General features: G+C 35.4%; 1 protein-coding gene across 5 annotated transcripts in view; it reads right to left on the bottom strand.

Moving 5' to 3' along the window:
- The window catches only part of CNTLN (centlein), a 197,952-nt gene that overhangs the window by 55,548 nt on the left and 125,209 nt on the right, over positions 1-17,195 (bottom strand). For all 5 annotated transcript variants that reach the window (XM_075527374.1, XM_075527375.1, XM_075527378.1 and 2 more), the window contains 5 exons: positions 12,609-12,700; positions 9,213-9,733; positions 6,490-6,664; positions 3,420-3,513; positions 2,549-2,772 (listed from right to left, as the gene is read on the bottom strand). In XM_075527374.1, coding sequence (XP_075383489.1) covers positions 2,549-2,772; positions 3,420-3,513; positions 6,490-6,664; positions 9,213-9,733; positions 12,609-12,700 — 1,106 coding nt within the window. The remainder of the gene's footprint in view (positions 1-2,548; positions 2,773-3,419; positions 3,514-6,489; positions 6,665-9,212; positions 9,734-12,608; positions 12,701-17,195) is intronic.

Raw genomic sequence — 17,195 nt, 5'->3', positions numbered from 1 at the left:
AATTGCTTTTGCAGAAAAAAAACCAAAGCAAGAAATCTATATTACTGCAAAGAGTTGATAAGGCCAAACAAAAAAAGAACTTGAATCCAGCATTCTGAACTCCTACAAGCAGACAGATAAACATATACATATATACATACATGTCTGTGTGTATCTTCAAGAAAAATACAGAAAACCATACATGTACATACATTCTGAAAATCAACAGATGCCAGACAGTCCTTAGCTTGTGTGAACTGTAAAATCTGTCTCAAAATGAACATCTGGAACATTTAAATCTTAAATCCAGAGTCGATCTTCTAGCACTAGATTCCTTGGGGATTATAATGAAGCACTGACTGCACAAACATCTGCCCTTGTCTGCTAATGGATATATTTTCTTACCTAAATTCAGGCAACATGGCATCTCGTCCAAGCCATGATGTTAATGTTTACAGTTGCTATACTTACCTTAGCCCAGCATCACAAGTTCACTGTTAATATAACATTACTCAGAACTTTATGATTATATATGGAAGCTTATTTCTGGATATTAGTCATTTTGACAGTCTTGAAGTGTTTAAGAGTCTCCCTAAATGTAGAGATTGTCTCAATCTTTTAGTTTTTCATGGTTTGTTAGCTTGTTTTTTACCTTCTACCTGTGCAAGAAGATTCTAAAATCTAAAGTAACAGAAGCATTGAGAAGAAACAATGACAACAGTGTTCTTTCTAGTGAAAAAAATATTTCAAAATAAAGTAATTTCCCTTGCAATATCTTAGAACTTCACTTCTAGATAGTATTTCTTATAAAAAACACACAAAACCCCTACACAAATGTGTGCTTTACAACCATTTGATCTGTCTGAATCATGGTTCTCTCTCTAAAACATGCATGTACCCTGCAGTGACTATGTAGGTTCTTTAGCTCCTTAATTTTCACTTGGCAAGTAGCCCAAGCCTCTGCTTTAAATTTCCCACTTGGTAGCACTAGTATGGCACCTGAAGAGTAATTAGTTGTAAGAAAGGGAATTTGAATTCGTTGCTGAGAAGGAAAAAAATGTGCATGCCTAATAAAGATTTTTCCTTGAGTACCTGCAACACCATTTATTTATTTTTGCTTAGAATGCACCACCCTTTGAATAGACCAGTGACCATTTTTTTTTTTTTTTTAAACTTTCCAGAAAAAATGAGTGAAGGAAAACTGGTTTGGTTTTAAGACCAAGCTACTTCACTTTTAGTCAGTCTTTTACATTACAGCAGCACTTATCTTAACACAAATTTTGCCTTTTTTTTTTTTTTAAAAACCAGTTTCCTGATAATGGCCTTTTTTATTTTATTTCTCACATTGCTCTCCTATGGACACCTAAGGTGTAGTCTTCCAGGAAGGCAAATCATGAAGATGTCTGAGCAAGCAGAATATTTTACCTAAATTACATATATAACTCTCTGTGAAGTTTATACTGTCCATGAAACTTTACATTATGATACTGTTTGTGAGATAGGCAGATCTCCATTGGTTCCAATGACCTTGGAAACTCTTTTTGAACAATTCATTACATATATATAGTTATGCAAAATGAGTAACAGAAATGAGGTTTTCCCTCCTCTAGAAATTAGCAGTTCCCCAGCCCTAAGAAAGTGAAAAGTGCTGCTCCTGATACTGCTTCTGCCTTCTGTGCAAAGACAGAAATGCAGAGAAGTTTGAGGGGGAGGGGATTTGATTTCTTTTTTAATGTCTGCCTCCTTCCAGCAAGTCCATCTGTTGTAGCACTATAATTCTGGAAGCAGGATGTGTGTGTGACCAACAGGAGACAATTACTGCAAAAGTGTTTGTTGATTCAGCTCTATAAAGGGCAGGCCAATCACTACTGTATGAATAGAAAAGAATTCCAGCTGAGGAGCTGCATATAGATTAACACAAAATACATATATATAAATGAGAATGGGGAAAACCAGAAAGGAGTAATAGCATGGGAAAGGATTAAGTAGGAATGAAGACTGAAGTAGAGAAGAAAGCTGGCATCTTTGGGGCTGTTAACCAAATAGTTTACTAGTCTCTATTTTCATAAATCTTGTTCTCTAGCTTTCTACCTTGACAGAGACAAATGGGATTAAACAGATATGGAACTGGTCTGAGCCCCCTTTGGAAGAAAACTCCAGTTGCCTTGAGCACTCCACTCTTGGGGCGTATGGAGACAGTTGGTTTCTCCAAAAGTGCCTGTTCTTCACAGAGGAATGGGTGCTAGTTCATGTGAACTGACCAGATTCTCAGGAAAGTTCTCAGACCACAGGCTAAAAGTGAAATTTCCCTCACCCATTTGAATGTAGGTAAAATGTGAGCATGAAGACCACTTCTTTTTCAGAAGTATTAATGAATTGGGTTGACACAATAGTAAAGCAGGCCTCAATATCATGTGTACATAATAACTGATTCAGAATCTCATATAAAGCATATTTCATAATTTTGATCATAACATTAAGAGACAAAAATCAATGTTATCAAAATTTCACAGAATTACAACAGAATTAAGCTCAACATTGTAAAACACCATAATGAAAAATACTTTACCTCTATGGTCAGTTTACTAGTTTGAAGTCTCTCATCAGCCAAATGTAGCTGAGTTGTCAGTTTTTCATTGGTTTCTTTAAATCCCTTCACAGAAGACACTGCTGTCTTTTTTTCATTCTGCAAAACAGCTATCTGCTGCTGCAATGACTTAATTCTTTCCTGCAGTAGAGTAACAAAGTAGCCCGGTTTCTGGACAACGATGTTTCTCCTTTTTGTTCTGTTCACTAAACATAAAACAGTATGTTACTAAACTGACAGATCATCATAAATAAGATGATTTCTGATTTTTCTTTGGCCCTTCAAAACAGTGTTCTAGCCTCTAAAATATTTCTCAGTAAGCAAACTGGTAAATTAATTCAGTTAACCTACAAGTGCTCTATGTTGTTCTTTTTCTGAAGTGCCAACACTGCAAACTCAACAAGGACTTGCAAGTTAAATGTGGCTCAAGTTTCTGACCGGTATTACCAGAAATAGAGGCTTCAGTGTTTTGTTAACAGATTTATTTTAAGGTCTACGCCAAAATACAGTTAATTTTGTTTAACTGGCTGTGTTGGCTACAAGGAGCAAACAAGAACAAAAGGTAGTGAAAAGACTTATTTTAGTCAGTAGATTCAACAGGTGGGACTTAGTAAAAATAGAGTATATTTTAACTGTGTGAAAAATGCTGTTTGACAGTCACTTTTTATATGACAACTTCACTTCAAAATAATGAGCTAAATCTTTGAAAATATACTCATGCAAATTTAAACCAGCAAATCCTGCAACAGCATATAAGTGGGTTTGTGTAGTATAGAAGAGGCTTTGGAGTATCAGGCAGGAATGTTTTGTCAATCTTACTTATGATGTTGCCAAAAATATATAATATTCCTACCTTTGCTTAGAATTGATGGATAAGATGTTATGAGACAGCAGATCTTCCTCCTCTTGGATTGTAACTTTTCTGGATCTTTATTCTGTGAATGGCCCTAAATAAAAAACACAAGCACAGAGCTAGCAACTCTTCATTCTGGCACACCAACCACAATACTCCAAAGTTTTCCAGTCTGAATTGAAACAACAAAAATTACTTCAAATAATACACAAAATTCTAGTGAATTTTAATTTGAAAATCAGTCTTACATCATCAGCCAGCGAAAAGTACGAACTTCTGTCTTTCCCATCAAATGTAGAAGAAATAACAAACTGTTATAGGTAAACCATAACCCTTTCCAAAGAATCCCAGAGAAAAATGAATGTCTGTTAATGCCGACATTATTTTTTTAGATAAGATATGAATTTACTCGTAGGGAAAAAAGATGGTGTGTATTACTTGAAAGCCTACAATATCCTATTTTTCAAGATATTTAAGTGAAAATAAAAAGGAATAGCAGTCATTAGTTCAAAAGGAGAAAGATCAGATTAGACACTGAGCTGTAACTGGAAGATGCATGAATATATATGAACATGCAAATACAATCCCTGTGTTTGTACAGGGTTTAACGAAAGTCAGCTGCATGCCTTTTAAATATCTGATTTGAAAAATCAGATCTTTCCAGAACCTATCAAATGTTCCATGACAGAAGCAGAGGCTGAAGAAGAATGCTGCTTGCAATATGTAAAATGAAAATGGCCAGAGCATGGCTTACTCCAAAATCAAAGTACTATTTCCCTGGCTCTTAAATGATCAGTGTATTTTGAAACATTTTTGTTCTGGAATTCTGCAACATTTATCCAATTCTTAAAGTCTTCAGTGTGCAATTTCTATGTGATATCATGCAACATATTTCTGGAAATATTCATAACTAAAATAGCTGTTCATCAAATTTAAAAGAGTAAACAGCAACAGATTATCTATTAACTGCACTGAACAAATTATTGACAAGATAGGTAGGTTAGCTTAGCCATGAATTCTAGATTTGTACAATCACCACACAATTTGAAGGACAGGGAAATAGGATATGCTAGGAAAAAAAGAAAAGAAATACAAGTGCTAACTTTTCAGATTAAAACCAAAGCAAAGGAAAACAAAGGTCAAGCTCTTGTAGGTCTGTCTCCTTTGAGTAGTCTCTTAATTATTTTATTCCATGTCTCAAAGACAACAATGGAAAACAGTGCTAAGTCCCTATCAGTATGACCAGAAGATCCTACAGACTCTGAAGACATGTAATTGGATGACCGATGCTAGTCTGAAATGGTGATTACATGTTACAGAGAACTGAGCTCTCAGCAGATGATGAGCAAATGATCCATGCCTGCAGCAAAAAGATGAAGATCTCCACTCTAGGCCACAGCTCTGATAAATGTATGAGTTGTAAGAGAGTGCCAATAACTCTCCTGATACTGCACAGGGTATTATATATTTATACCACGTGGGGCAAAACTGCAAAAGTCCTTGTGTCATAAATAATCTCATCTCCAACCCCAGGCACAGCTCAGGACTTAGGAGATTTCTCTAGCCTCTCTTTGTATGACAATACCATGACCCAGCTGAAGTGTCCTTAAATCCTCAGGAGGGATTTAAGATTTCTCTTAAAATTGGTGTTCCCAATGGTCAATACTAAACCCTTTTGCAATGCTATCTTCTGTACTCACAAACCATGTTTTCAGGTGCTTTTCCTGCAACAGGGGACTTCTGCTGAAGCATGTTTACCTGCTTAGGGCTCTTGGGATGCTTCCTGTGTATGCTGCAAGTCCACCAGTCTGTTACATACATGTATCAGAATATATCTGTGTTTGTTTTTTCCAGTAGGAACAGAGACAAAATGTAATATAGGCAAACAGGAGAGGTACTGTGTCTACACTACCAAGGAAGAGAGACAGCCTCCTGGATTCCCTGCCTTGTACATCCTCACTCAGGAGCAGCAGGAGATAACAGGAGTAGCATACTCTGTCAGATTTTCACATATATCATGTGCACCTGCTCATAGTGTGTATTCTATACCAACAGATGGTTGCAGAAGAATTTCCCTTTTTTTCAGCTTTTCTGCCAGAAAAATAGATCTTTTGATGGAAACACACAATCAAGAATATATAACAAGACCAGAGAGTTTGTATGTGCTTTAAAATTTTGGATACTAAGAAAATATAATGTTTTCAAACTCTTTATTATATCACCATACATAACAGAATTTCAAACTAGTTTTCCAACAGCAGCAAGTTGTTCAGTGTTTCAGTATTCTGTTTGTTGAACTAAGAAACAACAATATCTGCTTGTGTTTTAAATTCCATTAAGTGATTTATTTGCGCAAACACAGGAGAGAAAAAGTATTAGATGCTGTTCAAAAGTCCCAAAATGAGTCATCTGTTACAGATTGTATGGAGCCTCTAAAGACCTGGGAAACGACCAGCTGGCCCTCTGCTGTGAGAAAACAGCATATAGATGTTAGGAATGAGACAAGGGGTTCAAATCCCAGACAATTAATGTAAATGGACTAAGAAGAAGCTAAAAGCACACTTTTCTCTAGACAGAATCTCCTGGACAGAGATAGAGCCAAAAGCATCTAAGATGGATACAACTCTTTCTGCACACACCAGTCGAACTGAGATGGTCATGTTTCATTAGTCAGTACACCATTTTGCTAGAGGCGAGGAGGGGATGTTGCCATTTCCTTGTTACGGGTTAGGTCACCCTGCTCTGTATGGCTTTTCTGATTGAGAGAGAGTTTAATGGGATGTCTGCGGCATTTTTTTCTGGACTGTGAGACAGCAGGACTAGCTTACAATAGCTTTACATTTTTTAATCACCTTTTGCACTCCTGATACCCCCTCCAAATACTTTGCAGACTAATTGTTCAGAAAATATTCTAAATGATAATGAAACTACCCATTGAATACCCGGAAGCAGATTTTCTTTTCAGTTTACAACAAGAGTCAAATTAATTAAAAGGGGAACAGCAGTGATAATACTAACTATTAAACTTCAACACTCTTCACAGGAGAACAAAACAAGTTCTATTATATACCTTTTTATTATACTGCTGGTTTTTGCCTTCTAACTGAACAATGTTGCAGGCCTTTTCACTATCTTGTATTTGCTTTTTTCCCTGTTGTTTACTTCTGTCTGGCAGTAGATCAACGTTTTGCACTGTCTTCATAATCACTGTTTCCAAACTTTCAGAAGTTGGTATTTCATAGTCACTAAAACAGCACATTCAGGAAAACAAAACAAAATAAAGCTGAACGTTAAAAGTTCCAAACAGCCAATGCTTGAGCACATAAAAAATAACACATGCAAGAAGAGAAACTAATATAAAATCCAAACAGTAGTAAGTTGACTTATTCAATAGATGTTTACAAATACGATAAAGAAGTCTCTGAAATTGTCTTATCAAGTTCTACTCTGTCAAATGGAAACTCACTCTACAATGCATGGAGGTCTGCGACTTTAACTGCTTCCTAAAGGACAGCTTTTGTTACAGCCTACCAAAGTGACATACATGAAAAACTATTTGATGATACCTCTAGTCTGTGAATGGCTCACAAAGATATACTACATTTCTACTTCCTTTCATTTTCACATTTGATAACAAAACAAACAAATGCACAATAGTTCACTCAACATTTTATTTCAATTGAACTTTATTTGTAGTCTTGACCGAGACAAACTCAGATATCACACTTCAGTGAAATCTCTGCCTAACACCCCTTGGGAGTGGTTTTAAATTCTGTAAGCCTGGTGGTCCTTCTACTGAAATTGCCTGCCATGCAGAGAAACTGGACCTGAAACTTTCGTTCTACTTCAAATATTTCCTTAAACTTGCACTCAATGTACCCTTAATTTCCAGTTTTTCACTGCCTTGCCCTAGATTATAATTTGTTTTCTGATATTCAGTGAAGTCTATCTTAAAACATGAAGTCTTGGACATATCATTTTCTATACCACCAGTGGCTATTCATCACCATTTGTGCAAACGGATTTGTGAAGGAATCCCTTGACAGAAGGTAATTTTGATTTGTTACTTTTTAAACCAAGACATTTTAAAAGGCACAACTGAGTTCAAATTAAAAACGTCATAAAAATCAATGGTTTAGAGATGGAGGCTACTTAACCAGAGAAAAGGCCTCAAATTGAAGAGATCATACAGAAACATGGTTATACTTTCCAAAACCTATCCTGACACATTGGTATGTCTTACTGACTGACAAGAACAGAAATCAATGTAATAGTTTGAAGGCGCTGCAGTAGCACAGAGATATTTCTAACTATGTACATGTTTCCCTCACCTGAATGCTTTCAAGGAATGTTCTATTTAGCAAATGGAAGTCTTGAATCTAGAAACTCAGAGACAGCTACTAGTGATAAAGAACAGTATTTATTAATAAGTAGAACAGGGAACTGAAGATATTTCCCTAACTTGTTGAGAATGACATCTTGAAACATCACCTTCAAAAATGTTCACTATAGTACAAGAATTCCCTAACCCGATACTTGTACAATTATTGAAAGTAATAGTTATGGCTAACCATGACAACTGAAGCCATACAATTACCTTCCACTTCACTTCAAACTCAAATTGCAATGACAGTTTGTTTGCTTGATTTTGTTCTTAAAAAGCAAAACATAGGAAACTAAATAAAAAGCTCACTAATTGCAACAGAAAAATGTGTATGTTTTCTGTAAAATCAGATCTGCAATATTAAATTAAACAGAAAAACAAGCACGCTTTACATTAATGATAGCAACTGACAAATTACTTGGTTCTTAAATCTGTTTTCTCTCTCAAAATACTGTGTTTAGGAGCCCCCTGTTTTGCATGGGGAGAAGCAGCAGAAGGGCTTCATTTGCCACTGTTGATTTGCTCCATATGACATATAAAGCCAATGTGAAGCCTACGAAGACGATTCCATTTTCTTTACTCTTTTGTGACCTTCTCTATATTTTGGGTAAATACGGGCTTGAGAAATTTCTTTGCATATCTCTTAGGACAAAGTATTGAAAGACAGGGTGTGACACCCGTTTACCTAGTGGCTTACTGCTGCCTCCTCAAGTATGTGTGGACAAATAGAAGCTTTTATGAAGCTTGCCAGTGCAATTTTCTGAGGGCCTTGTGACTCATGACTGGGACTCTATGCAGTAACAATTACCTTTAAAGAACTGATTTTTAACCATCATTCAATTAAAGTTAGTACAATGACTGTGCATAAAACATACATGAAATAATTAGTGTGGATGGTTCTTAATTTAAAGGATGTTAAACAGCTTGTAGACATCTGCTAGCAAGCTGAAATGGGTCATTCAAAATTTATCTAACTAAATTAAGGAGAAAAAATGTTTCTCCTCCCGGGTCGGCATGTCACAAGATAACTAAACCGACTTAGTAGGCTTGCCTGGGAATCCTTAGCTGTCAGTGGTGAATATGCAAAGGGCCAGCAAATTAAATCAACCTGCCAAACTGTCAATTTCAAGCCTCATGACTGCATGAAAATAGCATCACTGGAAGAAATCAAGCATTGCCTTCTTTTGGGTTTCCTGGCACCTATTCAAATACTCATGCAGTTGTGGCTAATTTTGCATGCAAATTTCAGTCAATAAGCTCAGAACAAGACCTCCCAAGATATTTCAAAGGATCTGACAGTATTTTTTTTGAATACCAAATCAACAGTAGTTGAAATTCAATCTCCATTTGCTAGTGCTTTACATATGCACAGTGTCCCCTCTACAGGGCTAAGTTAATGAGAGCCGTACCTGCTTTCACTCACATCCTCCCAGCCGTCCTTACTGAAGTTCTCAAATACATTACTCATAACCTTGATGGACTGTTTGAGAAAAGCTCCATGATGTCCCAAAGAGCTCTTTTTCTTGGCTGGTTTTAATTTAACCTTGGTGCCTGCTATCTTGCAATTACATTGCTCAGAGGTTGCCACTGCTTTGGCTTCATCCAGCAAACACTTCAGCTCCTGCACTTGACTCAGCAAATCTTCATTTTCATTTCTCAACCTGTTAGCTTCTTCCACTTGCCTCTTCAAAGAGGCAGCTTCTTTTTCCTGCTCATCAATCACTAATAGAAGTTCTGCTTTGTCTTTTTTTATTTCACAAATCCTCTTACGTAGCATTTCCAGCTCTCTTTCTCTTGTGTCTGCATCTTCCTTTTGCACTTTTAAAGATGCATTCAAATCATTTTTCTCCTTCAGTAAGTCTTTATTTACTTCTTTCTGTTTCTTTAGTTCCCCTTCAATAGCTTTGAATCTTCTTTCTAGTTGTTGTACCTAACAAAAGCAATTTTAGCATTCATAATATTTCAGCCTATCCAGTAGAAAAAAAACTGTTTTCAAATGTATTTATTATTTGACAATAATATTACATTAAGCACAAGGACAAAAGCAATCTGTAGTCCTTAATTTAAAAATAATTCTAATGTAGTGCAGATGAAAACATTTTAGCTGCAATAATACAGCTGTTGAGCAAGGGGCAGATGGTAAAAGAAGTTAAAATTCCAGGCAAAGTGACACAGAAGTTTAAGTATGCTAATGAACCTTCCTGATGCATCTTGAGCTCATTACTGATTTGGTTATACATACTAATTGAATTTAAAAAAACATTTCCAGAAGGAAAACTATTTTGAAATATAGACAATTTTGCACTAGCTATCTAAATCAACAGGTTCTGTCAAGTGTTGTAAATACACAAATTAAATATTAATTTGATCTTCCAAAAAACCCCAAACAAATCATAGCAAGAGGTATCAGAAGCTCAGCACCTAAAGAATATGAAGCCTGAAATATATCTTCTGCTCACAGAAGGGGAAAATCAATCCTATTCCAATGAAGCCACTTTACAAGCTTCTTGTACGTAGTTTGAAGAAGCATACTGTACTTATATAGGATGCATATGCTCTGTTTGTAAAGTCTTTTGAGGTTTACACATATTCAAGGCCTTTAACAATAAACTGATTCTCAATGTTCTTCTGGAATATTTGCTTAAAGTTACAACCAAACCCCACAATTTCCAGAAATAAGTGGCAATTTTAATTTTAGCAGATACTAAAATAAACATCTAGTCTGTGAGATTTCCCCAGAAGCTTGCCAAGGGCATCAGAGTGAGTTTTGTGCTCAGTAACCACTTAGTAATTTTGGAGAAATATTTTTGGTCAGTTTTGTGCAAGCTCCATTCCCACTCTTTCACTAGGGGAAGTGCCAGGTGCTCTAGGTTTTTCTGGACACTGGCAGAAAAGACTATTTTTCAGGGAACTATAGTAGAATGCACATGGCCAACTTCAGCTACTCACCTTGTAAAACACTGGCCAATTCCATCACTCCGTAGCAATACAAAATGTCAAAACTTGCTTTGACATTGAAAATATTGAAGCCATAGTATTTCCTAATAAATGCTATATGTTTTTGCAAGGACATTTTGCCAATGCATTTAAATTATTTTAAAACTTATGAAATGATTTACAAAGTGGTTACTGCAGATTTGATTCAGCTAAATAAGAGGTCTTAATGTACTGAGTAAATTAGGCCAAGAGCTGCTCAAACTTCATATACATTTGTGAATTTGATATTGAATTTGTGAGTTTGATAGCAAACCATTAATATGTATGCCTATCCATTGCTACCTTCCTTTACAGAAATTCATAGCATTCCCACAATGAAGAGAGATTGCCTTATGGCTACATAAAGTTATTGGGTGAAATGAGAAATAAAAGGAATTTTTCCAAATGCTTCAATGAAACCAAGGTTTATGATCAAAATCATAGTTTGTACTTTCCTCCCAATGATAAGGAGTTAGACCAGTATGTTTTTTCAACGACCTTCCCAAACTGAGATTCTGCTATTATTTTCTCAGTTCTTTAAAGCAACCTTTTGCACTCACTAGCATTTAAAGTCATGTATGACAGCTGGAAGGAAACAAACAATGAATAGCTTCTACACCTATCCCTAAGGTACCATCATAACTCTGTATATCCATAGAGATAAAAATTATGTAGTACCTGGCAAACAAAATTATAGTTCTGAAATATAGATGATAAGCAAGCGTAAACTGTGTGACATTTCAGATGGTAGCATTCATATTATTTCAATTACTCACTCTACCTTAAGATAAATGAATGTGAGCACTTCCTATTCTGCGTGTTATTATTTTAACATGATGTTTGTCATTCAGTAATAACGAGATGACAGCCTTCATTGCCTGACCATATGGCAAGTGTTACAAGTATATGAAATCACATCATCTGCTGTAAATTACCATACTTCCTACAAGTTAATCCAAAAATAAAAAATAAGTAGACATACCTGAACTGACATTCAAAGTTATAGATTTGTGTTTATTCAATTTAACCATGCTTTTAAAGATTTATAAGTAATTAAACAAATACTGTTTTGCAAAATGACAAACAAAAGGCATGATACTGTTTGAAGGATGTCTTTTCTTTGCAGCAAACAAAACATATGGTAAAATACAAGTGAGCCCTCTTAAGTGAACACCTGTTAACATACTAAACTACTTGTGTATATTACAAATATCAATACAAATAGCAACTAGTTAAGAGCATCTTGTTACTGTATGAGGTAAAACATGTAGAATGTTGAGCAGTAAAGATTAAATACTCATCATATTTGCTAACCCAAAGAATACTAAATGCATAAGGTACTATCTTGTGAAAAGAGTGATAAACCCACATATGTAAAAAATATTTGCATATGCAATGTTGTGCTAAAATTTATATACAACAAAAAGTGGATTTATCACTATTATGCATCAATTTTATTCTGTAGCAAGAGCTTTATGGAGATTAACACCTGAAATCATGTAAAGTTAAATACTCAGCAAAAGAAATTAAGGTTTCTGAACTTAAAAGTGGTAAAATGCTAAGCATATGTTACTTCCAATTTAGATAATTTCTTAGTTTTTAACGTTATACCTCTGAACATTCTTTTAATTTTCTCTGACATTAACCATGTTTATCTCACGTGATACATTCACAGCTATTTCACTAGAATTAATTTCTGACACTATTTTGGAAATCCATATTTTTGAATTAGAAAAGGAAAACAATGGCCTAAATTCATGAGTACTGACTTATACATATATGATTCTTATATTAAAATTTAGATCTGTTTGCTGGGGTTGGTATCTTACCTTCTGTAATGTCTGATGTGAAACTTCTTTCATATTCCTCTTTGCAGTACTGTTCTTGACCCCGTCACCTTCACTAAGTTTAAAAAGTGGCTCTATCAGAAAATAAATAATACATCTCTATCAGAGGATAAATAAAATACATTTTGACACCTAGTATTTCACTAAAACAATACCCAGACATTTTAAGGAAATGCATTCTTTACTTCCGCAATTATTTATAATGTGGTCTATTTTCTTGACAAGTCTTTTGGTCAGTTTCTAAAGAGTGACCTCTTTTCAAAGTGTTCTGTCAAATAATTATGAATCTTTGTAGCATCACAGTATGTTTTTTTCAGAGTACAAGCTTTTCAAAGGTACAATAGATCTGCAGGTTAAAGACGCTGTACTTTCATTCCGATTTTTATTCTTTTATAGACTATTCCCTCTATGCCTTAAAAGCAGAATTCATTGCCTTTTTATCTACACAGTCACTACCAGTTTTGTTCTCTAGGTCTTGTCCCCTGCTAGGAGGATCAGAGTGATTGGTGAACAAAGCAAACAGTAACAGAATTAGGATGGATGAAAACTTTAAACCCCTTTTTTTGTTAAGTGAAAGATCATGTACTTCACCAGATAAATCACACAAATCATTCCATTGTAATAGAGTGAATTCATAACAATTAGAAATTGATACAACCAATGAGAGTGAACATGACTCTAAGCATCACTCTTAGAGACAGCTATGCACTTTAGGTACTAAAACTCCCACAAAAAAAGACAAGTTAAAAATTAGATCTATTCATAGAGAAGAATGCTAAGAAAAAGTTTAGAAGTACTAATATGTATGGTAAATCAGAAGTAAAATACATTCTGTTTAGATCTGAACCAAGAGCTTAGCATTCACACATTGCCCACTGCTCACAGAAATGAGCAATTACCTCAGAAGGACTTTTTCTTAGAATATGAAATATTATGTTAAAGAACAAAAAAATCCCAACACTGTAGAAACACCACAATATTCACATTTCTTTTCTTGCCCTTCTTCCCCCCAAATTAACTTATTAATCTTAAGGGATAAATATCTGTGCTACATGGTGGAGGTCTGCTTTAGAAGTATCATTTCAAACTACAAGCAGACGCTGCAGGTCACTTAAAAACTTTTGATTTATAAACAAAGCAAGTGTAGAAGAAAACTGTTACTCTCTGTAGATTCACAATCCTCTTGATATAAACAGTGACTAACAAGTTTGTTAGAGTGAATTAGACCTTTCTTTTGTCTTTGGAACATGTCATGGCCAATTAATACTTCTGTATTCATGAAATAAATGGAACACTATTCTAAAGATAATAAAAGCTGAAAAAGGTAAAACTATGTATCTGGGGAATATGTACCTTTACCTTGATATTAATATGTTAGTTCCCATGTTATTTCAGACTACAGTCCCCCAGCACAGTGGTACTGCATACATTTACAACATTCTTTAAGTAACACACAAAGATAATATGAACATGCTTTTCATCTTTTTCTAAATATTCACTCATTTGAATGTTTGCTGTAGCTTTTATATCAGCATTTACTGTACTCCACTGGAAAAAAAAAAAGATTTCCCATAGTCAAAGAAACTGATCAAAGCACACAAGGTGTTATGTTTATTATGTGGATGTATTAAAATAAAATTTAAAACTCTATCTATAAATAAACATATTATAAGCAGAGAATAAAGAATACTACTGCAAAATAGATAGACAAGACTATACACATTCAGTATTATCACAGACGTCACAAGCAACATAAATTAAAGAAAAGCTAAAGGTCACTGATGCATAACCCTTTCTATCGAGTAGAAGATAAATGGCCTATTCAGCCCCCTTCTCCTCTCCTCCCTTCTAATTGTTATGTAATTGTTCACAGGAATTGGTTAGGGAGGAAATGAAACAGCATTGCCTATAACTGTCTGTCTGTCTATGACAGCAGAAAGATTCATCATATCAGTCTACTCAGCAAGACATACGCTCTACCCATCATACTCCCACATAAAAAAATACCAAGTTCTCCCTCAAGGAATGGACCACAAGCCATAAACCCCACTATCTTCAGTCATCAAATTACCATGGAAGTATACTTACATCCCACTGAGAAAACATGGTTAACTGCCAGCTTTAGAACGTAACACTTAATTCCTAATTAATAGTCACCAAATCTGATGATGAGTTAGTTCAACACTGATGCCAAAATGGTACTTGAACTAGGATACTACAGTTCACTATTAGTATTTGCAGAAAACCTTCTTACACAGTGAAAAAAACTATCAGTTTCAAAAAAAAGAGCTGTGTATTAGTCATTCATAGAGTACCTACATGAACTGCCAAAAGAATGAGAGTTTTGCCTCCCATATGCACCAGGTGAAGGATTCCTCTGCCAAACAGGAGGTGCCATGGTGCAGAAAGCCACTGTGTTACTGACTCCAGTGGTAGCCACCCATGATCCCAAAGATGTGCTAAGTCTGACAGCCAGTGGGAAAAACCACTGTGAAGACCAGAAGAAGGGAATGCCATTCTCACACATGATCTGGGGACATGGTAGATTCAGAAGAAGTCTCATAATGAAAGAAGCCTTCAGACTGCTGCATCCTTGAAGAAATAGGGAGCCAACAGTTTACCTTCTTTTAATAAGGCACTTGCTATTTTTCTGACTAGGATTAGATGGACCCACTTTCCTGCTTTTGGAGGAAATGGCCTGAGTACCTGCCAACACGTTCTTTACATTCATACACAAATAATGACATGAATAGCATTAATAATGAATTTGGATTTGATGACTACTGGAAAATAATTAGCAATGGTGAAAGAGACAACTTGGAGGACTGAATCAGAATGGAAGGAAATTGAGAATGGCAGGAACAGTCTTCTTTTCCCCTGATCTCCTTCATCTTTGACCAGCAGGGTTTGAAAAATGGTATGGAAGAGCAACAAAGCTATCCAGTACTTCCTCCTGACAAATACAATTGATATCTAATCAAGTGAGAGGATAGAACCTATCTTTTTTAATACAGGGAAGCTCAGCCACTTTTTTCAGAATTTATCCCTTGATGTTAGAATGCCTGATGGAAACAGGTACCTGCTAAGGTGAAAGTGAACTCCAACACCATTGATAAGCTGAGTAAATTCATGTCAGGTTTCCTTTTATAAAAGAAAACATACTTACTAAGACTGTGAACAAAGTGTATTTAGACCGTATCAAGTTTGGACTCTCAGCAAATACAGATAACAGACCTGAGGTTGTACTTTTATTTGGGAAGAGGAAGGCATTTAATACCTATTTTAGGGCAGAGGCTGTATGCACTTTCTTGGTGCATGAGCAAAGATTGCTCACGTACACTCATTTATGCTCAAAGATGGACATCCAGCTTCAGTCGTTATGGCGTAGTCTTCCAGAAAATGTCAACCAATTGATAAAAGTGTCCACCACACTGTAATGTCCTAGGATTTGCAAGGGGAACAAGAAGGAAATTACTTTTTATAGACTGGGTGAGCAACTGGTTTTTTTATACTTCAATTGGTAAAAGTTTGGAAACAGCTGGAATCAGCCTGATGTGCTAACAAAAAGTGTTGCTTAATACATATCTTCGGACTTGATTTTGTATCTTATAAAAAATTTCCTGTTCATCTAAATGATACCTATAACAACATATGCTGGAAAAGGTAAATAAAATTTGCCTAACACTTCACTAGTAGTTTAACTGTTTTTCTTAGTCCCAATATGACAACAATTAATCATCATACCAATAACCAAACTAGAAGTGTGTATCCACCCACACACTTTTAAAAGAGGATATGTTTTAATCTGAAAAGATAATGAAAAAATAAGGAATAAAAGACTAATTGTTAAAGCACTAAACATGTCAAGAACTGGCAGTTTCAGGGATCTGACTGTTTTTTGGAAATGCATGGTTATTGCTCAGCAGGCCCTCAACTCTTTCTCACTGCTGGTTGCCTTTCCACTTCTCTCTGTGCAAAGACTGACTAAATTGGCAAAAACAAAGAAGTGATTTTTAAAGTCAGTATTTGAAACCTTCACTAGTTCCCTTCAGCTCTATCTGTGGCTATGAAAGTAACACATAAGAATTAACACGAAAGAAAACAGTAACTTTCAGTCTTCAGCAGCTGGATGTTTCCACTTAGTTTTATAGATACTATAAAACAAATTTAAAATAAAGGAAAAAAAAAAATCTTTATTTTTTCACTGAAGTTGCCAACATTATCACAAAAAAAGAAAACAGCCAACAGCAGAAAATCAGGATAAAGAATGGTAAGGCTTTATTGCTAAGAACATGCAGAGTACTTCTCCAAGTCTCCTACTGCCTTCCTTTGCACAGTACTGTGCATAAAGAATTCACCACAGATGTGACACCCAGCTGGACTGTGACTAGGCACTCTTGAATACTTCTCCTAGATCACTCAGGAACAGCAAGTAATACACAGAATCAGAGGAGTGATTGAGAGGCAATGGTAATATATTACCTATCCAACTGATAAAGACCCATCTTCACAGAACCATCAACTATTGTAAAGATTTTAAAGATATGAAAGAAGATATTTATGATCAAT

Source organism: Mycteria americana, chromosome Z, assembly GCF_035582795.1.
Source record: "Mycteria americana isolate JAX WOST 10 ecotype Jacksonville Zoo and Gardens chromosome Z, USCA_MyAme_1.0, whole genome shotgun sequence".
In the NCBI taxonomy this organism is placed as follows: domain Eukaryota; kingdom Metazoa; phylum Chordata; class Aves; order Ciconiiformes; family Ciconiidae; genus Mycteria; species Mycteria americana.
This window is presented reverse-complemented; position numbering and strand designations above follow the sequence as displayed.